The sequence below is a fragment of the Carettochelys insculpta genome, chromosome 4 (genome assembly GCF_033958435.1).
Source record: "Carettochelys insculpta isolate YL-2023 chromosome 4, ASM3395843v1, whole genome shotgun sequence".
Classification (NCBI taxonomy): domain Eukaryota; kingdom Metazoa; phylum Chordata; order Testudines; family Carettochelyidae; genus Carettochelys; species Carettochelys insculpta.
Genome location: NC_134140.1, coordinates 19,183,615 through 19,207,459, shown reverse-complemented (window position 1 = coordinate 19,207,459; position 23,845 = coordinate 19,183,615). Strand labels below are relative to the sequence as shown.

General features: G+C 42.2%; 1 protein-coding gene across 10 annotated transcripts in view; it reads left to right on the top strand.

The window, feature by feature from the left end:
• Positions 1 to 23,845, top strand: part of ZFYVE28 (zinc finger FYVE-type containing 28) — a 312,576-nt gene that overhangs the window by 109,503 nt on the left and 179,228 nt on the right. The window contains exon 1 of one of the 10 annotated variants that reach the window (XM_074992352.1): positions 22,892 to 23,019. The exons of the other annotated variants lie outside the window; for them this stretch is intronic. Within the exon in view, the coding sequence (XP_074848453.1) occupies positions 22,999 to 23,019 (21 nt within the window). The 5' untranslated portion in view covers positions 22,892 to 22,998. Of the gene's footprint in view, positions 1 to 22,891; positions 23,020 to 23,845 lie in introns of those variants that run through there. 10 annotated transcript variants of the gene reach the window in all.

Genomic DNA, 23,845 nt, shown 5'->3' with positions numbered 1-23,845 from the left:
ATGCCACTTATCTTCTCTTAAATATCTCCAATGAAAGAGATTTCACAATCTTCCTAGGCAATTTTACTCCAGTATTTAACTACCCTGAAAGTGAAGTTTTTCCTAATGCCCAACTTAAATCTTCCTTGCTGCAATTTAAGCCCATTGCCTCTTGTCCTATCATCAGAAGTGAGGTTTTTTTTTTTCTCCCTTCTTATTGTCATACCCATTTAAATACTTGAAAGCTGCTATCAAGTCCCCTTTCAGCCTTCTCTTTTCCAAACTAAGGAAACCCAGTTCTTTCAGTCTCCCTCATAGGTCATATCTGCTAGACTTTTAATCATTTTTGTCTCCTCAGGATCCTCTTCAGTATCTTAAATCTTCACTGAAATATAGTTTCCAGAACGGATGCAATGCTCCAATGGAACCCTAATCAGTGCAGAGTAGAGTGGAAGAATTCTTTCTTGTCTTGCTTACTATACTTCTATTAATGCATTCCAGAACAATGCTTGCTTATTTTTGCTACAGTATTACACTGTTGATTCATATTTAGCTTGTGATCCACTATGACCACAGGATCCCTGTTTCCTAGACAGTCATTTCCCATTGTGTATGTGTGGAACTGATTGTTCCTTTCCAAGGGGAGCAATTTGCATTTGTCCTTATTAAACATCATACTGTTTACCTCAGATCATTTCTCCAGTTTGTTCAGATCATTTATATTTATGACCCTATTCTCCAAAGCCCTTGAAGTTTCTCCTAGCTTATTTATAAACTTGATAAGCATACTCTGTGCTATTATCTAAATCAGTAATGAAGGTATTGAACAGAACAAGTCCCAGAAGTGACCCCTGCAGAATTCCACTTATGCCCTTCCAGCATGACTGTGCTGTGGACCTTTAATAACTGTTCTTAATGATTATCCAGCCAGTTCTGAACCCACCTTTTATAGTAGCCCCATCTGGTGGTTTTTCTCTAGTTCATTGAGCAGAAGGTCATGTACTACTGTATGAAATGCTTTACTGAAGTCTATGTAATCACATATACCATTTCCCCTTGTTCATGAGACTTGCTATCCTATCAAAAGAAAGCTATTGAATTGGTTTGACATGATTAGTTCTTCACAAATCCATGCTGACTGTTACCTGTCACTTTTATCTTCCAGATGTTTGCAGATGAATTCCTTAATTATTTGCACCATTGTTTTTCCTGACACAGAAGTTAAGTTGACTGGTTGTATTTCCCTTTTAATAGATGGACACTATACATGTCCTTTGCCAGTCTTCTGGAATCTCTCCCAACTTGCATGACTTTTCAAAAATGATAGCTAGTGGCCCAGGCTGGTGGGATTGCATTGTTTTGGAGTCCTGGAATGACCACCAGTGAGTGCAGAACTTTCGCATGTGCAAGTCCACCTTTATGGAACTTTGTGATGCTCTGGCACCTGCCCTGAAACCCTGCAACACCAAAATGAGGCAGGCTTTAATGGTTCATAAGCGATTACTAATAATGGTGAACGGTTCATAAGCAATGAGTCATAACTGTTCATAAGGCAATTGCACTGTGGAAGTTTGCAGCCCCTGACAGTTACCAGTCAGTGGCAAATCATTTCAGGGTGGGCAGATTTACAGTGGGTTCTGTGGGGATGGAAGTGGCCCATGCAAATGCTGAGCATCTCCTCAGGAAGACTGTGACCCTGGGAGATGTACAGACTATAGTCGATGGCTTTGCTGCCCAGGTCTATTCTATATATGGTGGGGCAATAGATGGCATGCACATCCCCATCATGGCACCGGCCCACCTGGCATCAGTGTATGTTAATAAAAAACGGTACTTCTCCATGGTCATGCAAGGTTTGGTTGATCACAAAGGTCATTCTGCCGGTATCAGTGTTGGCTGGTCAGAGAGAGTTCATACGCACGCATATTCCGAAATTCGGGACTGTATCTTAAGCTCCTGGATGGAACTTTTTTCCCTGATCAGAAAATCAAGGTTGACAATGTGGAGATGCCCATTGTTACATTGGGCAACCCTGCTTCCCTTCTGGTTCCCTGCCTCATGAAACTCTAAACAGGAGTCCTGGGCCCCAGCAAGGAAAACTTTAATCACAGACTGAGCAGGTGCAGAGTGGTCATGGAATGTGCCTTTGGATGTTTAAAAGCTGGGTTCGGATTATTTTTACCTGTTGGGATATTTGTGAAGCTAACGTCCCCACTTATTACAGTGTGTGATTATTTTGCACAACGTATGTGAATCAAGGCTGGAGACTTTCCTGTCTCTGGAATTCTGAAGTGGAGGGAACAGGCAGGGCTTACTTGGAGCCGTCTACACTGCTGTCCACCAATAGCCACACTGAAGCTGCAGTAATAAGGGATGCTTTAAAAAACAGCTTTATGACTGGTCTTTAATGCACATTCTACCAATGTATTTCTCTGCCATAATGCCAATAAATGATACCATGCCATAATGAATGAAAGCTTTTACATGGTGGGACAGGGTTAAGTTGCAGTAAATAGTGTGCATGTGGTGGGCAGCTGTGCCTTTTAGTACCCCCCAGAACCCACCTGGTTCCCTCAGCCCTGCGTCTGCCATGGACCAGGGAGTACCATGGGGCAGCTGTGTCTTCAGTGGCACTCACCTTCCCTGCACCTGCCTGCTTCCCTCAGCCACGTGTCTCCTGTGGACCAGGGAGTATCACTACCCAGGTGTGTCTTCAGCGGCACTCACCCTCCCCTGACCTGCCCATTTTGAGTTTGTGTTTCGCCCCCTGCCAATCCTGCAGGACAAGAAAGCACATTGAGCTGAGAGGAATTATTTTATTTTGAGGGTAGGAGAGGTTTAAGTGGCTGGGAAAAGAAGCCTTTTCAAGGGTATGTGAAGAGACTTTTGCAGTGGTCCTTGGGGCTGGAGTGGCAGGGTAGCCTTGCCATCCCTCCTTCCCTCCCCGCATGCCCTGTGCAGGAACTGTGACAACTCGGTGTGGGTGCCCTTTCCTCAGGGGACTCCGGCTACCAGGTATCAGCTGATGCCCTGCTGGGTTGGGAGTCCCTCTGCAGCTGCAGCAGGGAGCGCAGGACCTCAGTCTGCTTAGTAATGGCTGTTATGGGCTTTGCCGCGACCTCAGTCTGCTTTGCCGGAGCATTGTTTATCTTTGACAATTGCTGCTGCTGGAGGTCAAGCATTCTCTTGCTAAAGTTTCTTGACTCTGATGCCATGCACCTTAATGTGACACTATTGAGCGGTATCCTTTGTCAGGGTCTTGTGCTCTGCCTCTGTATTTTCCTTATGCTGCCGGATCAAATCTTGTTTGCATTTCTTCGGTCTTCTGGCTTTCTCTGCAACGCTGGGCTCCAAGCCTGGAAAAGAAAGGTCAAAATTAAGATATAATTCACATAACGTGCTTTGAAGTGCAATGAATGGGTCTTTCTGTGTACTATCAATGAAAGTATACTTTGACGGATACTCATGGCTTATTAAGGATTGGACAGTAAGTGTGCATTTCACAATACCTTGTTTGCCATCACTTATCCAGCACATTGCTTTATGGACGTGGTAAGTTATAAGCAATTGTCCTCTTTTGGTGGGAATGGGAAGGCCTGCAAAGCAGGGGAAAATGCTAGGTGTCCTGTGGCAGTGAAAAATGGATGGCTGTATGTGGGGGTTCAATGTACAATGAAAATAATGTAAGGAAAAAAAATAGAGAGGCTGGCTGTAAAGTGACATGGGAGGGGAAAAGCACAGCAGAGGAATTCCCTGCACGGTGTGAGCGATTCCTGAGAAGTGAAAATAAATGGTGCTCAGAAAGGGACATGGAAGGGGAAACGCCCAGCAGAGTCTGGCAGTTGTGTGGCATGGGGGAGTCAAAAGAAATGCTGGGGGAAGGGAGAATGGGAGGTGAAACACCAGGCAGCTGCGGGGTGCCGTGGGACCCCAAGACAATATAAAGAAATGCTGGGGGAAAGGGACATGGGAAGGAAAAAGCCTGGCAGAGCTCAGCAGCAGTATGGCATGGGAGAGTCATGAAAAATGAAAAGAAAATGCTGGTTGGAAAGGGACAGGGGCTGAACCCCCACTGAGCCCACAAACTGTGTTGTGGGGTGGGGAATGGAGCGCCCTCTGGCTGTTGCAGGACAGTGAAAAGGGGTAGGAAGCATGTTAAAAAAACAAACAAACCCCCGCCCCCAAACAGTTCTGAATTCCCGTGCTTCCGCAGGTTGCCAAAGAAGACATCACCCTCCTAAAACGAACAGTTATGGAGAAAGAATAGCTACTCTTTCTGTGTGTCCAAAAGCCTGGAACATGCTGTGTGGTGCCATGACACCAGATTGCCATCTGGTTGCCTGGCATGGCAAGGTGTGTTACTGTGGAAACTGCATCAAGTCAGGCCTGCCCAAGAACTTTGTGGGGGAAAAAATACAAGTGTGCCTGGGTAAAGCCTTTGCGGAGATCTCAGAGAGAAGCGCTCCATCCTAAGAAACATTAACATGCTGTTTTGAGAGGCACCAGAGCACAGCTAGCGAGCCTCACCTATGCAAAACCCTATAGCTATACCCACTCCCAACCCACTTCTAACATGCAGAATAAATACTCAACCAAATCGCTTGCTCAAGGGGGCTCGGGGACAGGCGTGGAGGGGATGGCTGTGAAGGGGACCGGTTCCAGGTCAATGGTGAAGAGCTGCAGGCTGCCTTACACAGTAATATTCTTATTCTCTGTATATTTACAACTACCAAGAAAGCAGAATACAGGCTAAGCTCACAATGTCATGCTCACCAATCTTGATAAAGGGAGGTAGACTTCCCCATTTCTGACAAAAGTCAGCATCTGGATGCTGGTGGCTGCACCTTAGGGTCTGGCAGCTCTGGTTTTGGGGGTGACCCTTAGGTTTCCCTCTTCTTGCTGCTGTTTTCCTTCTTGGACTACGGTTTAAGTAGTGAAACTTTGAGTCCTGCTTGAGTACTATACCTTTACCAATTATTTTAGTATAATTTTTACTAACTCATTGTAACCTATTGTAACAGAATTACCTAACCAATCATACCCAACCACCTTAATTTGATTTACGACTAGCAAAATTAAACAAACAGCAGAGAGAAACAATTACAAACCAGACAGAGATGATACAGAAAACAGTAGAAAAATGAGGACAATCATCATAGAATGAGGATTCCATAACCTCACTTATTGATAGTTTCTTGCCAGATAAAATGCTCTTAACTAAGTTTCCTTTATCCATCTTGAGATCTGCTTTCTTTTATTTGGTGACAGTGGTTGGCATTAGGATGTGGTCTCCTTCTTAATAGCGTGATGTGATGCTCTTGTAATGAAATTTAGATGGAATGTGAGTGTATGACTTTTAGCTCTACAGTTAATGGTAGCTGCTGCTTTTTATTGTGGCTGCAGAGGAGCTCTAGGTCTCGCAGTATGGTTTCAGAAAAGCCATATTTGTTATACTGTTATATTATGCATTGTTCCCTGTAGCTGTGTACTTATGCAGACCATTGAGGAGAGATTCAGGTGCTGCTTAGCTATTTAGCAGAGTGCCCACAGCTAGGTTGGGTAGTTTTTGTTTCTTCTGGTGGTACACATTCACACATGCCTTGGTGCACAAAACAAAATATTCTGCAAGTGGATGAAAAGATTAGAGCGAACATTGGTTCTGTGCATCCTTTCAAGTCCCTAGAGTGGTGTCCTATCTGGGCTACGACATAAGTTTATTATAATGAAAAACAACTCTCAGAATTAAATGCTGTTGTAAAAAAAGGAAAATATATAATACCTTTCAAAGGCTTTAATTATTACTTATCGCTATTTATTTATAGTCTGGATACATTAATGAATCTGAATTTGCTACTGTATCAAAAGGCAAAAAATAAGATATTTTTATATTAGGAGATAAATCTTATATGAGACTTCCACTGAAGTAGCTAGTGAACTGCCAGGATCATATATATTTTATGTTCTTTTTCACTGCCACCATGCCACTGTGAATAATTATGGGTGCAACATGAACACGGTAAAAATGATAAATTTAGGGGACTTATTTAATTTCCTTGCATAAAGAGCACAAATTTTCCGACTGAACAAGCTTACTTACACATGGTATATAGTGTTAATTTTACTCATAGAGGTCCTACGTGGGCTTGACTCCAGTATCATTTTCATTTTAACATATACTGAATTTACTTGTTTTTGTCAAGATTACTTTGACTTGTTTTAACAAGTTTTCTTCTTGTTATGTGTATGATATTGGCAGCACCCATGCTTCAGGTCTAATTTGCTGAAATTAGTGCTTATGTTAACAACTTTTTTTCAAAAAAGGAATCCATGTAATTGAAATAATGAACATGACACCCTGATGCATAAGACTTCTTTTTATATATTACCTTTTTTTTGCTAAGGATTTTGATTTGTCTGATATAGCGTAGGTTTCGATTATGTAGTGGCACTTGAGAGTAGCTTTCTTGAAATACTCTTTAAAATATTTTTTTTATTTTCTTTAACCTAAATACCACAACGAGAAGTTCCATAACGTTGTATTTTGCTGGATGAATACTGTAGTAAACTCATAGAGTCTTAAGGCCAGAGGGTACCATTGTGATCTTGAAGTCCAGTGCTCCGCAATGCTTCGTGTACCTCAGAGCTGTGTGCTAGGAGTGCCATCTGCTGCTCTTTGCATGCACCTTGCCGCCTGGTGGCAGCGGTGGCACCTCTGGGATGGTGGTGACGATGTTGGAATGGCAGCTTTGAGTTGCGGGGGCTTGGGGGTGCCTAGCTCTGGGGAGAGGGAAGGGGGATTGTGGTTATAGTGGGGAGCTGGAATGCCTGATTCTGGAGGAGGGGTGAGGGATTGGGTTAGAGTGGGAAGCTGGGGGAGTCTGGCTCTGGGTGGGGGGAATTGGTGTGTGTGGGTGTGCCATTAAATTGAGTGCTGAAGTGGGTGATGAGGTGATAAATGTTGCTGAGCCCTGTTGTAGTCCAGTGGTTTTCAGCCTGCAGTCCATGGGTTGCTTGTGGCCTGATCAGCACACAGCTGTGGCCCTTATGACTTCCTCAGGAACATACGGGTAGCATACATATATTGTGTAAATGCAGTCTGCATAACATGCAGAGAGCTACATTTGTGGCCCATAATGGTAAATAGGTTGAGAACGACTCATCTAGTTTGACCTGCTTAAACTTCTCCTGTTGAACATATTTCACAGGGAAGGGTTGGATACATATTATTTTTATCAGTTCTGGAGCTGGAATATGAAAAATCCAAATGCTGATGGACTATGGAATGAACTCAGTTGTCCCTAATGCTTGTGAATACCTTGTCTGTGTCATAAGACTCCCTCCTTATTTATTATATTGTCAGGAATGCAATACTTTCCAATGCCCCAAATTCCTTTTAGTTATGTGCGCCAGGACATGTACTACTTAAGTGGAACACAGTCCCTCCATTACCTTCTTCCTTCACTCCCCAAAAATGTACCTTCACAGTAGGGCACTTCAATCCTATTGCCAGGGAATAAGGGCTTGGTGAGAAGTAAGGAAGTCTGTCTTGTTTTTAAGTCACCTGCATTGATCAAGTGACTTTCTGTCAGAGGCATAATCTAGGCCCAGGTGATCTAATTTCTAGTTGCTTTTCCTCTACCTGACTAAATAATTCTGCTCTTGAAAGATGAGTCTGTGCCCCAGTGCATCCCAGCTGAATTGTTGTGTGTTCTGTGGTGTGTTAGAATGTAGAAGGAGTCCAAATCCCTTACATCCCATGCTCTGGAATTTGAAGAGGCTGTTATATTCCAAACCATAATGGCTGACTCCTGGGCAAATTCTCATCTGGGTACCTATGTTTAGCGCACTGATTACTTGACAGATGTGTTAAATTCACAGAGCACTATATATTGAGTGCAAGTTTGGTTTTGGGGAAGAGGAGGAGGAATTTGGAAGGAGAGAGTTGTGCCATCTTGCCAGATGGCATTTACCTCCCCACCTCTGCTTGTCCTATAATATTTCTTCCTCACTGCATGCAGAACAGAAGTCTGAGATGCCCTTCTTCCCCTGCTTATAGGGTGCTGTTACCTTGATAGCTATGTAGCATCCACCTGGCTGCCAGAATCCCTTGTACTTCTGCAGCTAACAGGTAAGTGGGTTGGGAAAATGTGGAAAAATTAATGTGGCTGCAGTGCAGGAAGGTAGGAAGAAGTAAGTTTTTTTTGTTTTTTTTTTTTGTTTTTTTTTTTTTTTAGGGTGAAGCTATGATTGAGAGTGAGTAGGATGTTGTGACTGAGAGGAGGGAGATGTTTCATATTCTGTCTGTCACTTTGGAGTTATATCCACATTAGGATGTTGAGCAAGAGGCTTTAAACCTGCATTTCCATCCTGACATAATGTATAATGGAAGGTGAATATAGTAGTCTAAACAGTCCTTGGCAAGTATAGTTCTGATATACAAGTGTTATCACCTGATATGTCTGGCAGTTCCTGCTCAAGATGCAGATCAGAGATCTTTGTTGTCTAGCTTAAGTCAGTGCACCTTGTACTTGGTGTCAGTAAATGCCAAATTCACAATTAATATAGAAGCACAGAAGGTTATTTTAGTGGGGTAACTTTTTTGTTTTTAATGTCATGTTTTTATTAACAAGTATTGTCTTAGTATTGTCAGCTTAGTTGTGAGAAACACCATAGTAGTTCAGTCTCCTGTATTATTTTTCCACATGAACATCCATTTTCAATTACTTTGAAGAACTCAGCCACAGTAAAAACTTAAACTGTGATGAACTGTTTTCTTTAGAATCTTGGCACACTCTTGACTATATACTATTTGCATATGTTAAGAACAGATAAACAATGAATTCATGACAAAAACAGTGACATTTCTGAAAAAGGAAAATATTTTGTCAGGAGCTTGTGTTTTGTGTGACGTTCAATTAAGGGCCCAGAATTTCATGTGATCTCATGAAAATGTTCTGTGTAGGTCTACAAGCAAAAACACATTAATTCAACTCAAACACAATGTTAGGTTTTCAGAAATACAAAGAATAAACTTTACCAGTTGAGAGAGAAATTATCCTTGAAGCTGAATAGACTACCTTGATCTTCTCAGAAACAAGGTTAAACTGAGAGGGTTTGTTTTTGTTTTTAAATGCTTTCATGGCAGCATTAACTGGAAAGATGTTTATAGATCGTGACAAAAGAAGGTTGTGACCTAGCTAAAGTAAAAAAATGTGGCATTTAAAGAGACTAAAAGAAGAAAGTCTTTGAACATCTCCTTGCTTGAATATTTTTAATGTTAGTATACTTGTTTTTTTTAAAACTATCCTCAGGGGATAATAAAGAGATACTTTTAACACCTTATTAGTGGGTAGAATCTCAAACATTATTATGTTTTCTTATATATGAACATGCATCTTTACACGTTTTATATGAATCTGATGCTGATGGAAACCAATGTCAGCTTTCTAAAGAGAAAACTCCAGGGCTTTCCATAAACATCAAAAATAAGTCATCATCTTTCCATTCCTTCCAGCTTCACTCGCTCTGAGGGTATGTCCATAGTGTGTGCTGCGTCTGGTGATATGTAGAGTATAGTACATACACAGCCCCTTCAGCACAGGTATAAATACAGAGCAGGAAATGAAGCGCAGCTTTGGCGAGGAAAGACATGCCTGAAAGTTTTGAATACGTATCCATGCACAAACCCTACACAGCTATCTACTCACCCAAACTGTATCTCTCCATATATACAGATGTAAGGAATATGTCAGCAGGGACTCAACCCTACTGAAGGAATTTGAAGAATGTGTGCTCATTAGAGATCATGTGCATGAAAATGCAAAGGTGTGAATATGTAATGCCTTGCAAACAAAGCCTGATGGGTAGCAAATGAAACAATGGAATTTTTGTCTATAGTTAACATGTTGTAAAGTCACAATTTATGCTATCGCCCAGTGTAAGAATTGTAGAGTCTCACTAGTGCTTGAAACTGTTGTGGGGGTACAGGGCACTCATCATCGTTGTGCAAGATAGGGATTGCATGGGCCTCCCCTTGTCTGAGCATTGCAAGGCAGTGGGTGGTGGTGGTGATGGTTACTGGTTGAACCAGTTGGCTGTGGGCCTCAGGTCAAACTGAGCATTGGCCCTAAGCCTGGTTTGACTAGTCCTTGCCCCCACTCCCACTGTTCAAAGACAGGACTAAAAGCTGGATGCTAGGGGCTGTGTCTTTCCCTACTGCTTCCAGCGCTCCACCAGTGCTTTTCCTGGGCACTGTGAAAGGACCCAGCAGAGTGCAGCTGCTGCATTCCCCCGCTAGAGCCTTTTACTGTCACATTTGTGTGGTGTGCCTTATGTGGCTACATATATGTGCTGGTGTAAGTGGCCTGTAGTGCAGATGGGTAACACTTGTCTTCTCTCTCCTCCCAAAGATTTGTTAAAGAGGTTCCAACCACTGTGCCACACACCTCACTGGTGATAGCATTAACTGTCTTAAGTCCTACCTGAACTTGCTCATTTTAGCTAGTTGTATTATACCTCTCACCAAATTTTACGGAAATAAGAAATAAAATGAAAAAAAACATATAAAATGAAATTCACCCTGCAGTATCAATTCCTGTCCTGTGGGGATAGGAATTGTGGCCTGGATCATGCATCACAGAGCCACTCAGGTTTGACCCATCCACCCATTTGTCAGAATGATGGGTTGACAAGGCTAAATTTGAGTGAATGATGTTGAGATGTGTGGTATAGAGTTCAGTGCCACTAACTCAGAATTAGCTAAGGTACTAATTCTGTTGCTAGGCTGAAAGGGAAGTCAAGGCATACACAAATAATGCTGCAATGCCATGCACCAGGTCTCAGTGGCTGGTGCAGGGAGCTGGGCAAAGTGGATATGACAAAATAATGTGCAGTTCCCCAAACACAGTTTTTTTCTTAAATGGTTCTTTGCCCATACCTACAGTTATATTTTTTGGAAAGTGTGTTTATAGCAAACAGTGAAGTGTTTTGTGATACCCATTTAAAAGATATTTCCATGAGAGTTGGACACCAGATGCACTTTAAGCACATGTAAAAAATTCCTCATTGGCCCTTAAACTTCAGGTTAAACTGATTATATTGTACTAATATTTTTTCTGTCAAAAACAGCCATTGGAAGCTATTGGCCTCTTTTCTTTTTGATTCCTGTTGTGGACTAGGACCATGAGATACACCAGGTTCAGTTTTCCATGCAACTGTACTTCTAAATTTCATTGAGTATGCTTTCAGAGTGCATGTGTTTAGAGATACTTGAACAGATATAGTTATTTAAGAGGAGAAAATAATACTCTATATAGTATATTATTTTCTAGAAAATACTGAGTTTTAAAGAGGCAGAAGCCAAATGCCTCTTTGTTCAGTAGAATGCATAATTTTCACTTGTTTGCTTGTAAAGAAACATTGGTATCTAACTGAGGAACTCGTACAGACCTGTCTGGAACAACTGTCCAGAACTTCACCGCAGCAATGTGTTAGACTTCTGTCTTGGTGCTCCAAAACATAAATAGTGCCTGAGCTAAAGGAGACACTTAGGTGGAGAGTGGTATCTATACACACATGCATACAGAAGCTCATTCAAACATAAAGATGGAAAAGTGCTTTGGACCCAGCTGTCTGGAACTTGCTATTTGTAAGATCATTATTAGTAGACTAGCAGAAGTGTTTTGGGGCTGTCTAGGGATAGCTTATTTAGTAGTAGATTCTGTTCCTTCTTTCAAATAAAGCAGATGTCTGTGCCTTAGATTTTTTTTCCCATTGAACTTCAGACACTGTGATCAAAAAGCCATATAAGTGTGTGTGTGTGTGTGTGTGTGTGTGAGAGAGAGAGAGAGAGTTTTTTCTTCTTGTAATCTGTTAAATCAAAAGATGTAGAAATACAACCTTAGGTCAAAAATATGAAGATGATTTTTCAGAGTGATGATAAAGTTTCTGTAGCACTAGTATTTCACTGTCAACTTAGCTTCTTACCTTTTTAATCCTTGGAAAAAATCAGTAGCCCTGGAGGATGCAGAATAAAGGCTTATTTAGTTTGAGGAGAGCTATAGATTTGTTAGAATTTTCATTTGTGCTGGGAGAGCTTCTTTCGTCCACCCCCATCTGGCAAAGTTCCAATTGGCTGTTGGAGACTGAGAACCTGTATAAGTAGAATAAAACCTGGATAAATCTCTCTGATCAGGTTAGTTCACGACTTGAAAGGATGTGGATTTTGTAAAGTGCTAGATGCTTTAAAACAGTGACTCATGTCATGTATCATTAGTATAGGAAAAAGCCATTTATATAATTTGGCTCTAGATCTCTCTTAATTTCAGACAGGCGCCTTTAGAGATACTTCTGGAAGTTTGAATGACAAATATTATAATGAACTTTAATAATAAGTTTTCCTGGACAAAGGATTCCTATTTAATATATTTATTCAGTGTTCTCTCACTTCTGACTTCATGGAAAGTCATCTTGTTTATAATTATGTTTCAAAATGATTCACAAGAACAAATTCAGTAAGATTCATTAATGTTATAATTTTATATGGAAATGTATTCAGTGTCTGTACTTTACTGTGACAGGCAATGAGATTGCATTTTGCTGAGCATTCTTATATATATCTGTGAATGCATTAGTGTTCACTAAGTGTTTAAAATTAAGTGTTTTAAAGCAAAAAAAAAAAGCTGAGAATAGGAAAAGGAGGAGAAAGAGCTCAAGTAAATACTTAGAGTGAATCAAAAAGTCATGAAAATCAGTTGTCCTTCCCGAATGTGTTTGGTAAAGGCCAAGGAAACTTTTTTTTTGGTGCAGGCTCAACCAAGTGTGGTGGTGATGGTGAAATTCCAGCCTTGGCCAACCTGCACAGGAAGGCATTTTTCCTGATTGAAATAGTTTTATATTCTCATGATGGTTTTGATGTATAATTTGTAGTTAACATGGTAATCGTGGTGTTATTGTTACTTTGTAGATTTGGGTTCTTTCTTTGACTGCCATAGCACAAATGGCTTTGAGATCAGTTTTTCCAAATTTTAAAATTGGGGTAGTTGTATTTACCTTGTTGTAAAGTGCTTTGAGATCTATAGATAAAAAGCACTGTAGAAAAGGTAAATGTTGACATGCTGATGGAAGCATCACAGATTTTTTTTGAGGAACACATTTAATCGATCATAGTGACTGTTCTACTTCAGAGTCTACAGTGCCACTGAGCTAAGTATCTAACCAAATATGTTGATCTTACTTGTCCTTTTCAGCATTAGTATCAGCACTGTGCTTCTGTTTACCCTTTGTTTCTCTGTGCATACCTCCTAAAGCTTGAAGCTCTGTAGTCCAGTCATATCTCTTTAGCAGAATGGGTCATGAGTGATAGGATCTATTTGTGAGGTTGCTTAGCTAGGATCTGAAAATAGACTTTTTTTTGGAATTTAATCGTTTCTACAAGTGAGATCTGAGTTGTGAATTTTAAGTGTGAAATCTGCCATCTGAGTGGGGTATAAAGTATAACCTGCCATTTTGAGTGGGATATATTCCTTCACTTTCCTAGTGACCTTGGTTGGGTTAATTAGCTATATTGTGTGAATCAGGTTTGTGAACATAATCTTTGTTGTATTTGCCTCTTCTATAGTGCTTTTTATCTGTACATCTGAGAGCACTTTACAAAGAGGTAAATGCAACTACCCTAATTGTAAAATGTGGAAAAACTGATGTTGAAAGGTGAAGTAATTTTAAGACCTCAAATCAGGACAGCTGAGGTGGGACTAGAACTCAGGTCTCCTGACTCTGTTTTACACTCTTTACTGTTCAAAGTTCACTTGCTGTTTTGCTTTCCGTGAAACAACTGATGGTAAAAGGCCTACTTTGTGGCAGCAGTTCTCAATGGAGGGTTCTCAGGCCATGGTTTCTCTGGCGCCTTCCCTGCTGCTGGTGGTTAACATGATAGATTCAACTTTCTGTTCTCAGAAAGATTGGTGATAGAATGGTTTCTTTAATTTTAAATGGTAATAGGTTACTTTATAATGAGAAACAGCTATTTTCTGCACCATACTAAAGTATGACCAAAGCATTTTTGTTTAAACTTCTCAGAAAAAATCATTTATGGGTAGAAACCAAGGCTGGAAAATATATCTGGTTGAAATCAGTTTTGGAAAGTTATTAGGAATTGACCAACATTAGCTATTATGGATTAACTTGTGATCTATCTTGTATTTCTTTCCTGTCATGCTTGCCTACCACACAGAAGGGCAGCTAAAGTGCAAAATAGCAAGTTATGTGCAAGTTGCTGTAATGTTCTGGGTCTACACCAGTGCTCTACTCAGTTGTGTATGGAGCTAAAATTTTGGAGGGCACATCCCATAATTTAGCATACCAAAGTAAACTGAGCTGCTCTGTGAATGGTTATCCTATTGTGTTGTGAGCCAAAGTCATGTATGTTGTGAACCTGACAATTCAGTGAATTAAAATAGTTCCCAGTTGGTACGCTCCAGATTAGAGTCTGCAGCCTTCGTTCCAACGGGTATCAGTGCATAAACCTAACTTGTAGTGGTGACCAGTACCAAATGTTGGCATGGGCATTGCCTGCAGTTGGGCAAGAGTAGGAAGAGGGGCCTGAGACATTGTGGCAGACAGCAAAGAAAGATGCATGTGTAGCTGGGGGGAGTGGAGCCAGTTGATGCAATTTAGTGGTGGACAAATCCCTATTCATTGAGTAAAACTGGAGGGCATTTAAAGTTTGGTGATAAAGTTACTGGCATGATTTCTGGGTGAATTCATTTCTCTCCAAAGTTTGTAACAAGACTTATGACTCTAAGTAGAAGGTAGTTTGGAACAAACAGCAAGATGGATGAACCTCAACTATAATATTGATCCATTTTTGAGAGAATATTCTTGTTTTGTTCTTAGTCCTAGCCGTAAATATATGTTCTCTTCTATTGCAGTTTAAGTAGCCAGTTTAATTAATTGCTTGTATCCTGATGATGCTACCTATTTTATTTACCTTTACTAAGCATTTATTTTTTGTATTATGGTACTGTCTAGAGACCCCATATGGTATTCTGGCCACATGGCATGTAGTGCTGTATAAAAGGAGTAAAGGATGGTCTCTGCCCTGAAGAGTTTATAATTAGGCTTAGAATGACTGCATTTTATTGTTAAATGTCAGCTTAAGTCTTCAAACAATTAAATTGCCTCTGTCTTTGCTCCATGCAGTGGTCACTCTGCCCATTGCTTCTCTCTGTCTCTCTTGCTTGCTCTCGTTAGGAGAGCTGCAGCACCGCTTCCTCATGGAATAGCCGTCTGGCAAGTCATAGTCACGCTGCTCTTCTGGGGTTTCATCATCTCTCGCCACGTAATCTCAGACTGTTTCCATATCCAACCCTGCAAACAGTCACTCCTGCAAAGTTTTGTAGGGGAACTCATATCTATGCTTAGCATCAGGTTCCAGTCCAGGGGCCCTGGAATCAGCAGTTCAGATCTGCTCTCTCAGCCTTCACTGAGCCTTCCCTGGACTGTTTTGTACACTCTCTTATTGCAGCCAATTGCCAGCTCACTGGTTTTATAGAAGCTTTGCTTATTTTTGCCCAGAAGACCTTCATACTAAGATGACTGGGTGTCTGTTTTTTGTTTTAAATACCAGAAAATCCAGTTGATAAGGAACGATCATGGGTCTGGTGAGCACTACCTATCAGACTTGTAAAAGTCCATTTGGCTGTACTGCAGGGCTAGGGCAAGGTAGGTTAGACCTGTCCTGATGCTGCACTCTGATGCCAACTGTCATTTGTGGTGTCTGCACCTGCAGATATGGATATCGATATCTGTGGTTCATTTTTGAAGTTTGGGGTGCAGCTGTGAACACAAATCTGTACCTTTTATTGCTTGGCACTGCCCACTCCCAACAGATAAATCCCAAACAAGTCATATTTCAGAGTTGTTCTTTTTTAAATTCCAGACACAGAGCCAGCAAGCAAATATAGCCCTCCTCCAACACTCTTCCCACCCCATCAGCAAGCGGGCAGATGAGGCAGCGAGCAAGCAACATCCAAGTACATATACACGGTTCTTCCTTGTCTGCAACCCTAGTGGTAGCTCCTCTGAGGGTGTGAAGATGAGACTGCAGTGATGTAGGCTGGGTGACAAGTGAGATTTCAGACAAGTTTTATGGAGGAGGAAACAACAAAATTTGGAAATTTTCTGGATGTTTGGGACAAAAGAAGGAGGACTCAAATGCCTAAATTATTGGTCTGAATATTACTGTGATGGAGAAAGCAGGTAGTGGGTTTGGCATGTCAAAAATTTAATTGTGGGCAGGTTAAATTTTAAATTTGCATTGAAACATATGGGAGTTGAGGTGAGCTGAGAGGCACCATTAGTGAGAGTTGGGGGAGGAGCCCAAATGAACTGTTGAGGTGACACAGAGTGCTTGAAGAGGTTTGAGTTGGGATAAAGCAGAAGAAGTGTGCTAGGGTTAGGGAGATTGAAGTATGCATGAACTTGAAGGGACAGAATGGAAGTGAGAGGTGAGGCAGCAAGGTGTGTCATGACTGTGAGGAGATGACACTGGACAGATTTGTGGGGAGTGATATAGAGAAAAGCAAGATGAAAAGATTAGACAGAGTTAAGAGTGGGGAAGATACTGCCAGAGAAGAATGTGGAAGTTGGTGTTTCTGGTTTGTGACTAGCAGTGCAGGGAAACGATGGTTAGCTGGACATAGGAAGTCACGTGTGCACTTTGGGGAGGTGGGAGGAAGGAGGACTGTTGAATCAAAAAGCAACTTTTAGCGTTGTCTGTTTTGAGTATCCCCATTGCCCTAACATGTAAAAACTGTTGTACAGGGTTGAAGGCTCCTCAAACTTCTTCTGTAGTACTTCTCAGTTTTTTTCCTCATACATTTGTTTTGCCATCAATTGCTGAAATATTATGTACCAATAACTGCAAGTGCCACTGGAGCAGTGGTCCATAATAACTTATTTTGTAAATGGCGTTGCTAACAGCCGGGCTGTGGTTATGGGTAAGGTGGTGTTTCTGATATAAATCCCAATGTGGAAGAATTTAATATCTCAGCTATTTCAAATTGCTTTGGTATGAAACTTGAATATATAAAACAGAAAGGTGGTTTATTTTTCTTCCAAGGTGAATACTTAATTTTGAATACTTAATTATTTATTTGTAGAAAAAACAAACAAAATTATAACCTATAGGTATTTTAAAAGTTTGTTATAATAAAAAGTTTGGTTTCAAGGGTTGTCATAGCCGGGGGTGGTAGCGGGGATAAGCTCCCACTATCTGTAAAATGCTCCCATGGCGTGGGTCTCCAATAGCCTCTGACAACCGAAGTCCAGCTCCTGGCCTTCACGTGTGGTTTAGTTTCTAAGCCCGGCGAAACTGTTTGCACTGACAGGAGAAGGGGCAAAGGCGGGTGACAGGCGCCTTCAAACCAGCTGCTTAGGGCAGGTGGGGCTCGTCAGCCTGGGAAGGCCGCCCACCTAGGAGAAGGAAACTCTGATTTAAAACCTCCGTTGCCTAGCGGTGATACCTAGTCATGGGAAAGGCTTCGGGAGTAAACCCCGAGATAAAATCCAGAGACGGAGCCCCTAAGGCAGTTTGAGGTGTTGTGCTCAATCTCACTCTGGCAGCTCCTGCGACGACATTGGTGCCAAGCTGTACTGGCTTCCGCCTTTCCCTTGGATTACATCAGTGGCATGGAGAGGGGGAACCTGCTGCTGGGCATCAGCTGGTTCTTTAAACTTATTTGCCCAGGCCTGTGCCCTGGAGAGGACACTCCGGCATCGCTTTCTGAGCAGTGACACAACATGGGAAGCAGCAGTTACCAGTATTAAGCCACTGCACTTGATTGGTGTAGAGTGAGGTGCCAGGGGTTGCTTCCGATGGTGGGAGAGGTCTTCGGATCTCATTGGGCAGCTACCATCCGCCTCAAGCTGGGCAGCCCCCAACCAAGTAGGTGCTGCCTCGCCACGGTCCACTTGCCCCACTGGGTGTGTGGGGCTTAGGGAATCACCGACCATGTGGCTTGTTAACCTTACACCAGGCAAAGCAAACAAGCAAGAAAATAATCCAGCCTTCAGGCTGGGCACATGGAAGGTAAGGACCATGACTCCGGGCCTTACGGAAGACCTACAGAGCATTAGTAACCCCCGGAAGACAGCAGTCATTAACAACGAGCTGAGAAGACTGCGGATGGACATCGTAGCCCTCCAGGAAACAAGGTTATCGTCCTCTGGATGGCTCAGGGAGAAGGACTTTTCCTTTTTCTGGCATGGGAAGCCTCCAGAAGACACCAGGGAACACAGTGTTGGCTTCGCAATCAGAAACAGCCTAGTTGGCTCAGTCATACCACGAAACGTGGGAACTGAGAGAGAGCTGAAAATCCAGCTTCAAACACCAGTGGGCATGGTCAACATCTTCAGCGTCTATGCACCTACTTTAACTTCTGCCCAGGAAGTTAAGGACAAGTTCTATGATGAACTTAGCATTGCCATCAGTGAGGTACCTTCCCATAAGCCGCTATTCATCCTTGGTGACTTCAACGCCAGAGTTGGCAGCGACCACCGCAGCTGGCCATCCTGTCTGGGACAGTTTGGAACAGGGAAGATGAATGAAAACGGACAGCGCCTCCTTGAACTCTGCTCCCAACATGACCTTTGCATAACCAATACCTTCTTCAATGTCAAACCCAGCACAAAGTTTCGTGGCGACCCCCAAGATGGAAACATTGGCACCAGCTTGACCTCGTCCTCACCAAACGCAGCCGTTTAGGTGATGTCAGGGTGACACGTAGCTACCATAGCGCAGACTGTGACACTGACCATTTGCTCGTGTGTAGTAAGGTGCACATCAAGCTGCAAAGATTCTTCCGCTCCAAAAAGGAAGGGAGGCCGCGCATTGACACTGGCAAGACTCGTGACCCTTCAAAAGTATGCGAGTTTGTCCAAGCACTTGAAGAGGCCTTGCCCCACCCAGACGACACTGATATCAGCAAGAGATGGGAGCAACTACGGGATGCTATGTATAATACTGCGATATCTATCTTTGGGAAGAAGACAGTCAAGTCTGCTGATTGGTTTGAAGCCCACACTGAAGTGCTGACGCCCCTGATTGAGAAGAAGAGACAGGCACTGGCTGCATACAGGTCTTCTTCCAGTGAGGTCAACCTGCAGGCACTCCGGTCTGCTCAGAGTCAAGTGCAGCAAGTTGCTCGGCGGTGTGCCAACACTTACTGGCTCCAACTCTGCTCCAAGATTCAGCAGGCCGCGGACACTGGTAACATGCAAGGAATGTACGATGGGATCAAGCAGGCCATCGGTCCACCACAAAGAAAGACTGCCCCACTTAAGTCAGCCACAGGCGAGGTCTTGAAGGACAGAACCAAGCAGATGGAATGCTGGGTGGAACACTACTCACAGTTGTACGCCAGAGAGAGCCCTGAATGCCATCGAGCCGCTGCCCACCATGACTGAACTCGATGCTGAGCCCACCTTGGAGGAACTCAGCGACGCGCTAAAAGCACTTTCTTCTGGAAAAGCCCCAGGGAAAGATGGTATTCCCGCAGAAATCCTCAAATGCGCCAACGGTACCTTAGTTTCAGAGCTGCATGGAATACTTTGCCAATGCTGGAGAGAAGGCAGCGTACCGCAAGATATGAGGGATGCTAACATCGTGACTGTCTACAAGAACAAGGGTAACAACTATTGCAGCATCTCCCTTCTCAGTATTGTGGGGAAGCTATTTGCACGTGTTGTTCTGAAGAGGCTCAATGTTCTTGCGGAGCGAGACTACCCTGAGTCTCAGTGTGGGTTCAGAGCTGAACGGTCCACCATAGACATGGTTTTCTCTGTTAGGCAACTACAAGAAAAATGCAGGGAGCAGAACAAACCTCTGTATATTGCCTTCATCGACCTGACCAAGGCATTTGACCTCATCAGCAGAAAAGGTCTGTTTGCGATTCTGGCTAAGATCGGCTGTCCCCCAACTCTGCTCAGCATTATTAGGGCCTTCCATGAAGGTATGAAGGGGACCGTCGTATGTGACAGATCCACATCCGAACCCCTTGAGTTTCTCAGTGTAGTGAAGCAGGGGTGTGTGCCAGCTCCAACGCTGTTTGGCATCTTCTTTGCAGTTTTGCTCAAATATGCCTTTGGAACTGCTAGAGGGCATGTGTCTCCTCTCGAGAACGGACAGCAACCTCTTCAAACTGACAAGGCTTAGAGCGAAGACCAGGGTGCTTACAAAGAGTCTAAGGGAGTTCCTTTTTGCTGATGATGCAGCTATTGCTGCTCACGCTCAGCAGGAACTGCAGTCACTCATAACTCGCTTTGTGGATGCACGTATGGAATTTGGCCTCACAATCAGCTTAAAGAAGGCCCAGGTGATGGGCCAAAACGTGGGTAAGGAGCCGTCTATCAACGTGCTAGACTATGAACTGGAAGTCATCCATGAGTTCGTGTACCTAGGCTCGATGATCTCGGACAACTTGTCACTTGATAGCGAGATCAACAAGTGCATTGGAAAAGCCGCCACAATGTTCTCCAGGCTGATGAAGAGAGTATGGGCTAACAATAAGCTCACTGTACACACCAAGGTGCAGGTCTACACAGTCTGTGTTTTGAGCACACTGCTGTACGCCAGTGAAACATGGACTTTGTGCCCAAAACCAGAGCAGCGGCTCAACACATTCCACATGCGCTGCCTTAGGCACATACTCGGTATCTTATGGCAGGACAAGCTCCCCAATAGCTCAGTGCTTGAGAGGGCAGGCACCGCCTCCATGTTCACCCTTCTCAAACAGAGGCGTATGCTCTGGCTGGGCCATGTCTCACACATGACGGATGGCCGAATACCGAAGGACCTCGTGCGTGTGTGTGTGTGTGTGTGTGTGTGTGTATATAGATAGATAGATAGATCTTGTTTTGCAGCTCTGTCACTGGAACAAACTTAATGCAGGTGCATGAAGATCACTGGGGAAAACCTGTTGTCAGCAGTGCTTTTTTTGTGCCAGAACTTGCTGGCATTGACTACTGGCACCTCGGCAGCCCCAGTATGGGATTGGCTTGGGGAGTAGCGGGGAGGGAAACTGGCTGAGTACTGGTTACTTGATTTTGTTTTTGTTCTGTTTTTGTTTTTGTTTTAAATGCAAAAAAAAGCAGTATGTGGTAAATATGTGGAAGGATACAAACATTGTCTACATTTTTACTCTAGTTATTTCAAGGATACATTATCTTGTGGCTTGGGGAAAAAGTAACTTGTCCTAACAAAGCAGCATAATCATTTTGTTGAGATTATGTGATATGTTTGGGATTAGGCATTGGTGGAGCCAAAATTTCCATTTGTGGAAAATTTTGCACTTCCAGATATATTTATTTTGAATTGGAATACCAAGTATGAATTGCAACTTTTTCTGCCTCTTAATTTGCTCCCTGCCCAGTGAGCCAGTCAGACAATCACGTAGATCAGAGAAGGCTGGAATGGAAAGCTTGGCATTGCAGAGAACCAGCTAGCCAGATTGCAGGCCTTTGGGATCTAGAGAGATCATCAAGGAGCAAGGCCAGTTTTGGCAGAAATGACCGTTCCTGTGGAATTTGTCAGTTTTGGTTGAAATTGTTGGAAAACTTTCAACTACCTCTGACACTGAATCTGTGTATAGAGTAGCTGGGGAATGATACTTCCCTTTTGGGCACATTTTGTGTTGTGCTTATTGCAAGATATTTTTTCTGAAACTGTAGATAACACTTTCCAAAAAGCCTTAAAAGTGTATATTTGTGTTGCAAGTTTATGTGTACCAGATTCCAAGTCATGCACAGCCCTTTTTCTTCCCATTAAGCATTTTACTCTCCAATTTCCTCTGTCAGTTCCTCCATAACTTTCTCTACTACTGCCCTCCCTGTTCGTTCTATCTTATTTCCTTGTACTTCCTGCATTTCTCACTTGCTCCTCTGCTCTGTGTTGACTGTCAGCACAGTGAAATTGATTGGAATCCTGGTATCTCAATTATCAGTATGCAGCTCTTCAGAGGGATTTTGGTAATTCTTACTCTGTAGCTGGTTTCCATGGAGTACAGCAGCAAGAAAAAAATAAGGCTGGAACTAATGCTGAAGGTAATGGAATAAGCTATAGGGTGTGCTGTAAAGAAGAGATGGCAAAGAACCATGGGAGAAGAGAATTGTAACTGTGGGTGTGAGAATTCTTAAGTTAGATATGTATTGTCTCAGGCCACCAATCAGATCTGGTAAGTGTTGTGCATTTTTTTTTGGGCTTTACCTTTGAAGTGAAAGCTAGCTGCAGTGAATGTTTTTACTTTTTCTTTATGTAATGTGCCTAAATACAAAGATCAGGGAACTTGTTGTGTTTTAATTATGAACTCCTTTTTCTTTGATTTTTGCCCATGAAAGGACGTAATCACATCTATGCAATATCCATACCAATATCATCTGGGCAAAATCTCAGGAAAATTGATGAGCCTTTTACTGTTTTCCAGAGGTCACAGTTGAGCTGTTTGAAACCCATAGGGAAAGCAAATTAAGAGTATAGTTTCTTCCAGAGAGTGTGCTTTGCCACCATGCATTTATATCTCAGCTGACCTTATATATTGCTGCACCAGTGAGAATAGAAGGCCCTGATAATAAGAGTCCAAGATGACACTGGACTTGATAAATCAATGTCCATCGCTTGATTTGCACCAGGACACAAATAAGAAGCTGGTGGATTCATTAAACTGTTAGTTAACACTGTCCATGCATGCTGATGCATTTTGGAACAGTTAAAGTTATGAACAGCCTCTATCAATTGCATACTGAATTTGTTTCAATCCTCTTTGATCCTTATGTGAGAGCCTGACTGAATGTTTCCGTATCCCACTTTTTTCAGGGAGTGAAGCTTGTACATGTTGCTTCTGTTTTCTCTTGTTTTTAGCCTTGAATAATTTGGCAGAATTATGAGTCAAAACAGGAAAAGGAAAACATGGCTGAAATAATCTGTCCTCTAAATACTGCTATTTTGGTCTGCTCAAGAAGAGAAAGATGTGGAACTTCACTTTTAAGGTGTGTCTACACAGCAAAGTTATTTTAGAATAATGGCCAGTATCCTGAAATAAATTTGCGAGTATCTACACAGCAAAACTATTTCCAAGTAATTTTGAAATAGTGGATGGCTTATTTTGATTTTGTAGACTTCATTCTAAGAAGAATAGCACCTGTTCTGAAATAGATATTTCTTAATGTTTTTTGTTATGTTCCTTACAATAGGCTGTGCATATTTCTGCATACCAGTGAAGAGTCTCACCCATTTTTGGGTGTTATAAACTAACATTTTCTGATTTCTGTCATTCTTTGGTTACAAGTATCCAATTTTTTTAATCAGTACAATAATAAATGAGACCAGCGAAAACATTCAGTGTGTTAGTGTGTGTATGTGTATATGTTTTTAATAAGTTTGGAAGAGTACAAGCTGTCTAGTTCAACCTTACGTTTTCCTTTACACATTTATTTGATTTAATATAAAAAGCACTTACAGCTTTACTGCTTCAGCTTTTCAGGATTTTGTCTCCTTTGCTTGGCCAAACCTTCACATGGTTTTTGGCTTGCTGCCTGTTTTCAAACAGCTTGTCCTACTTGTACAGATGTTGTTTCATTTCCCTCTGAGTATTTTCAAATGACTCAAGTGAATTATTCACACAGGGTTTATACATTTCCAGGCAGGTTGTTGAAGGCTAATAATTTAAAATTTCAAATGACACATGGCACATATTTGACCAAATGTCCAGGAGAAAAAAATTCTGTTGATGGCAGTTAGAAAATTATTCCAGATAAGCGAAGTACAAACGAATACTAATGAACTATGTATTTATGTAAGGGGCTAAAACTACAG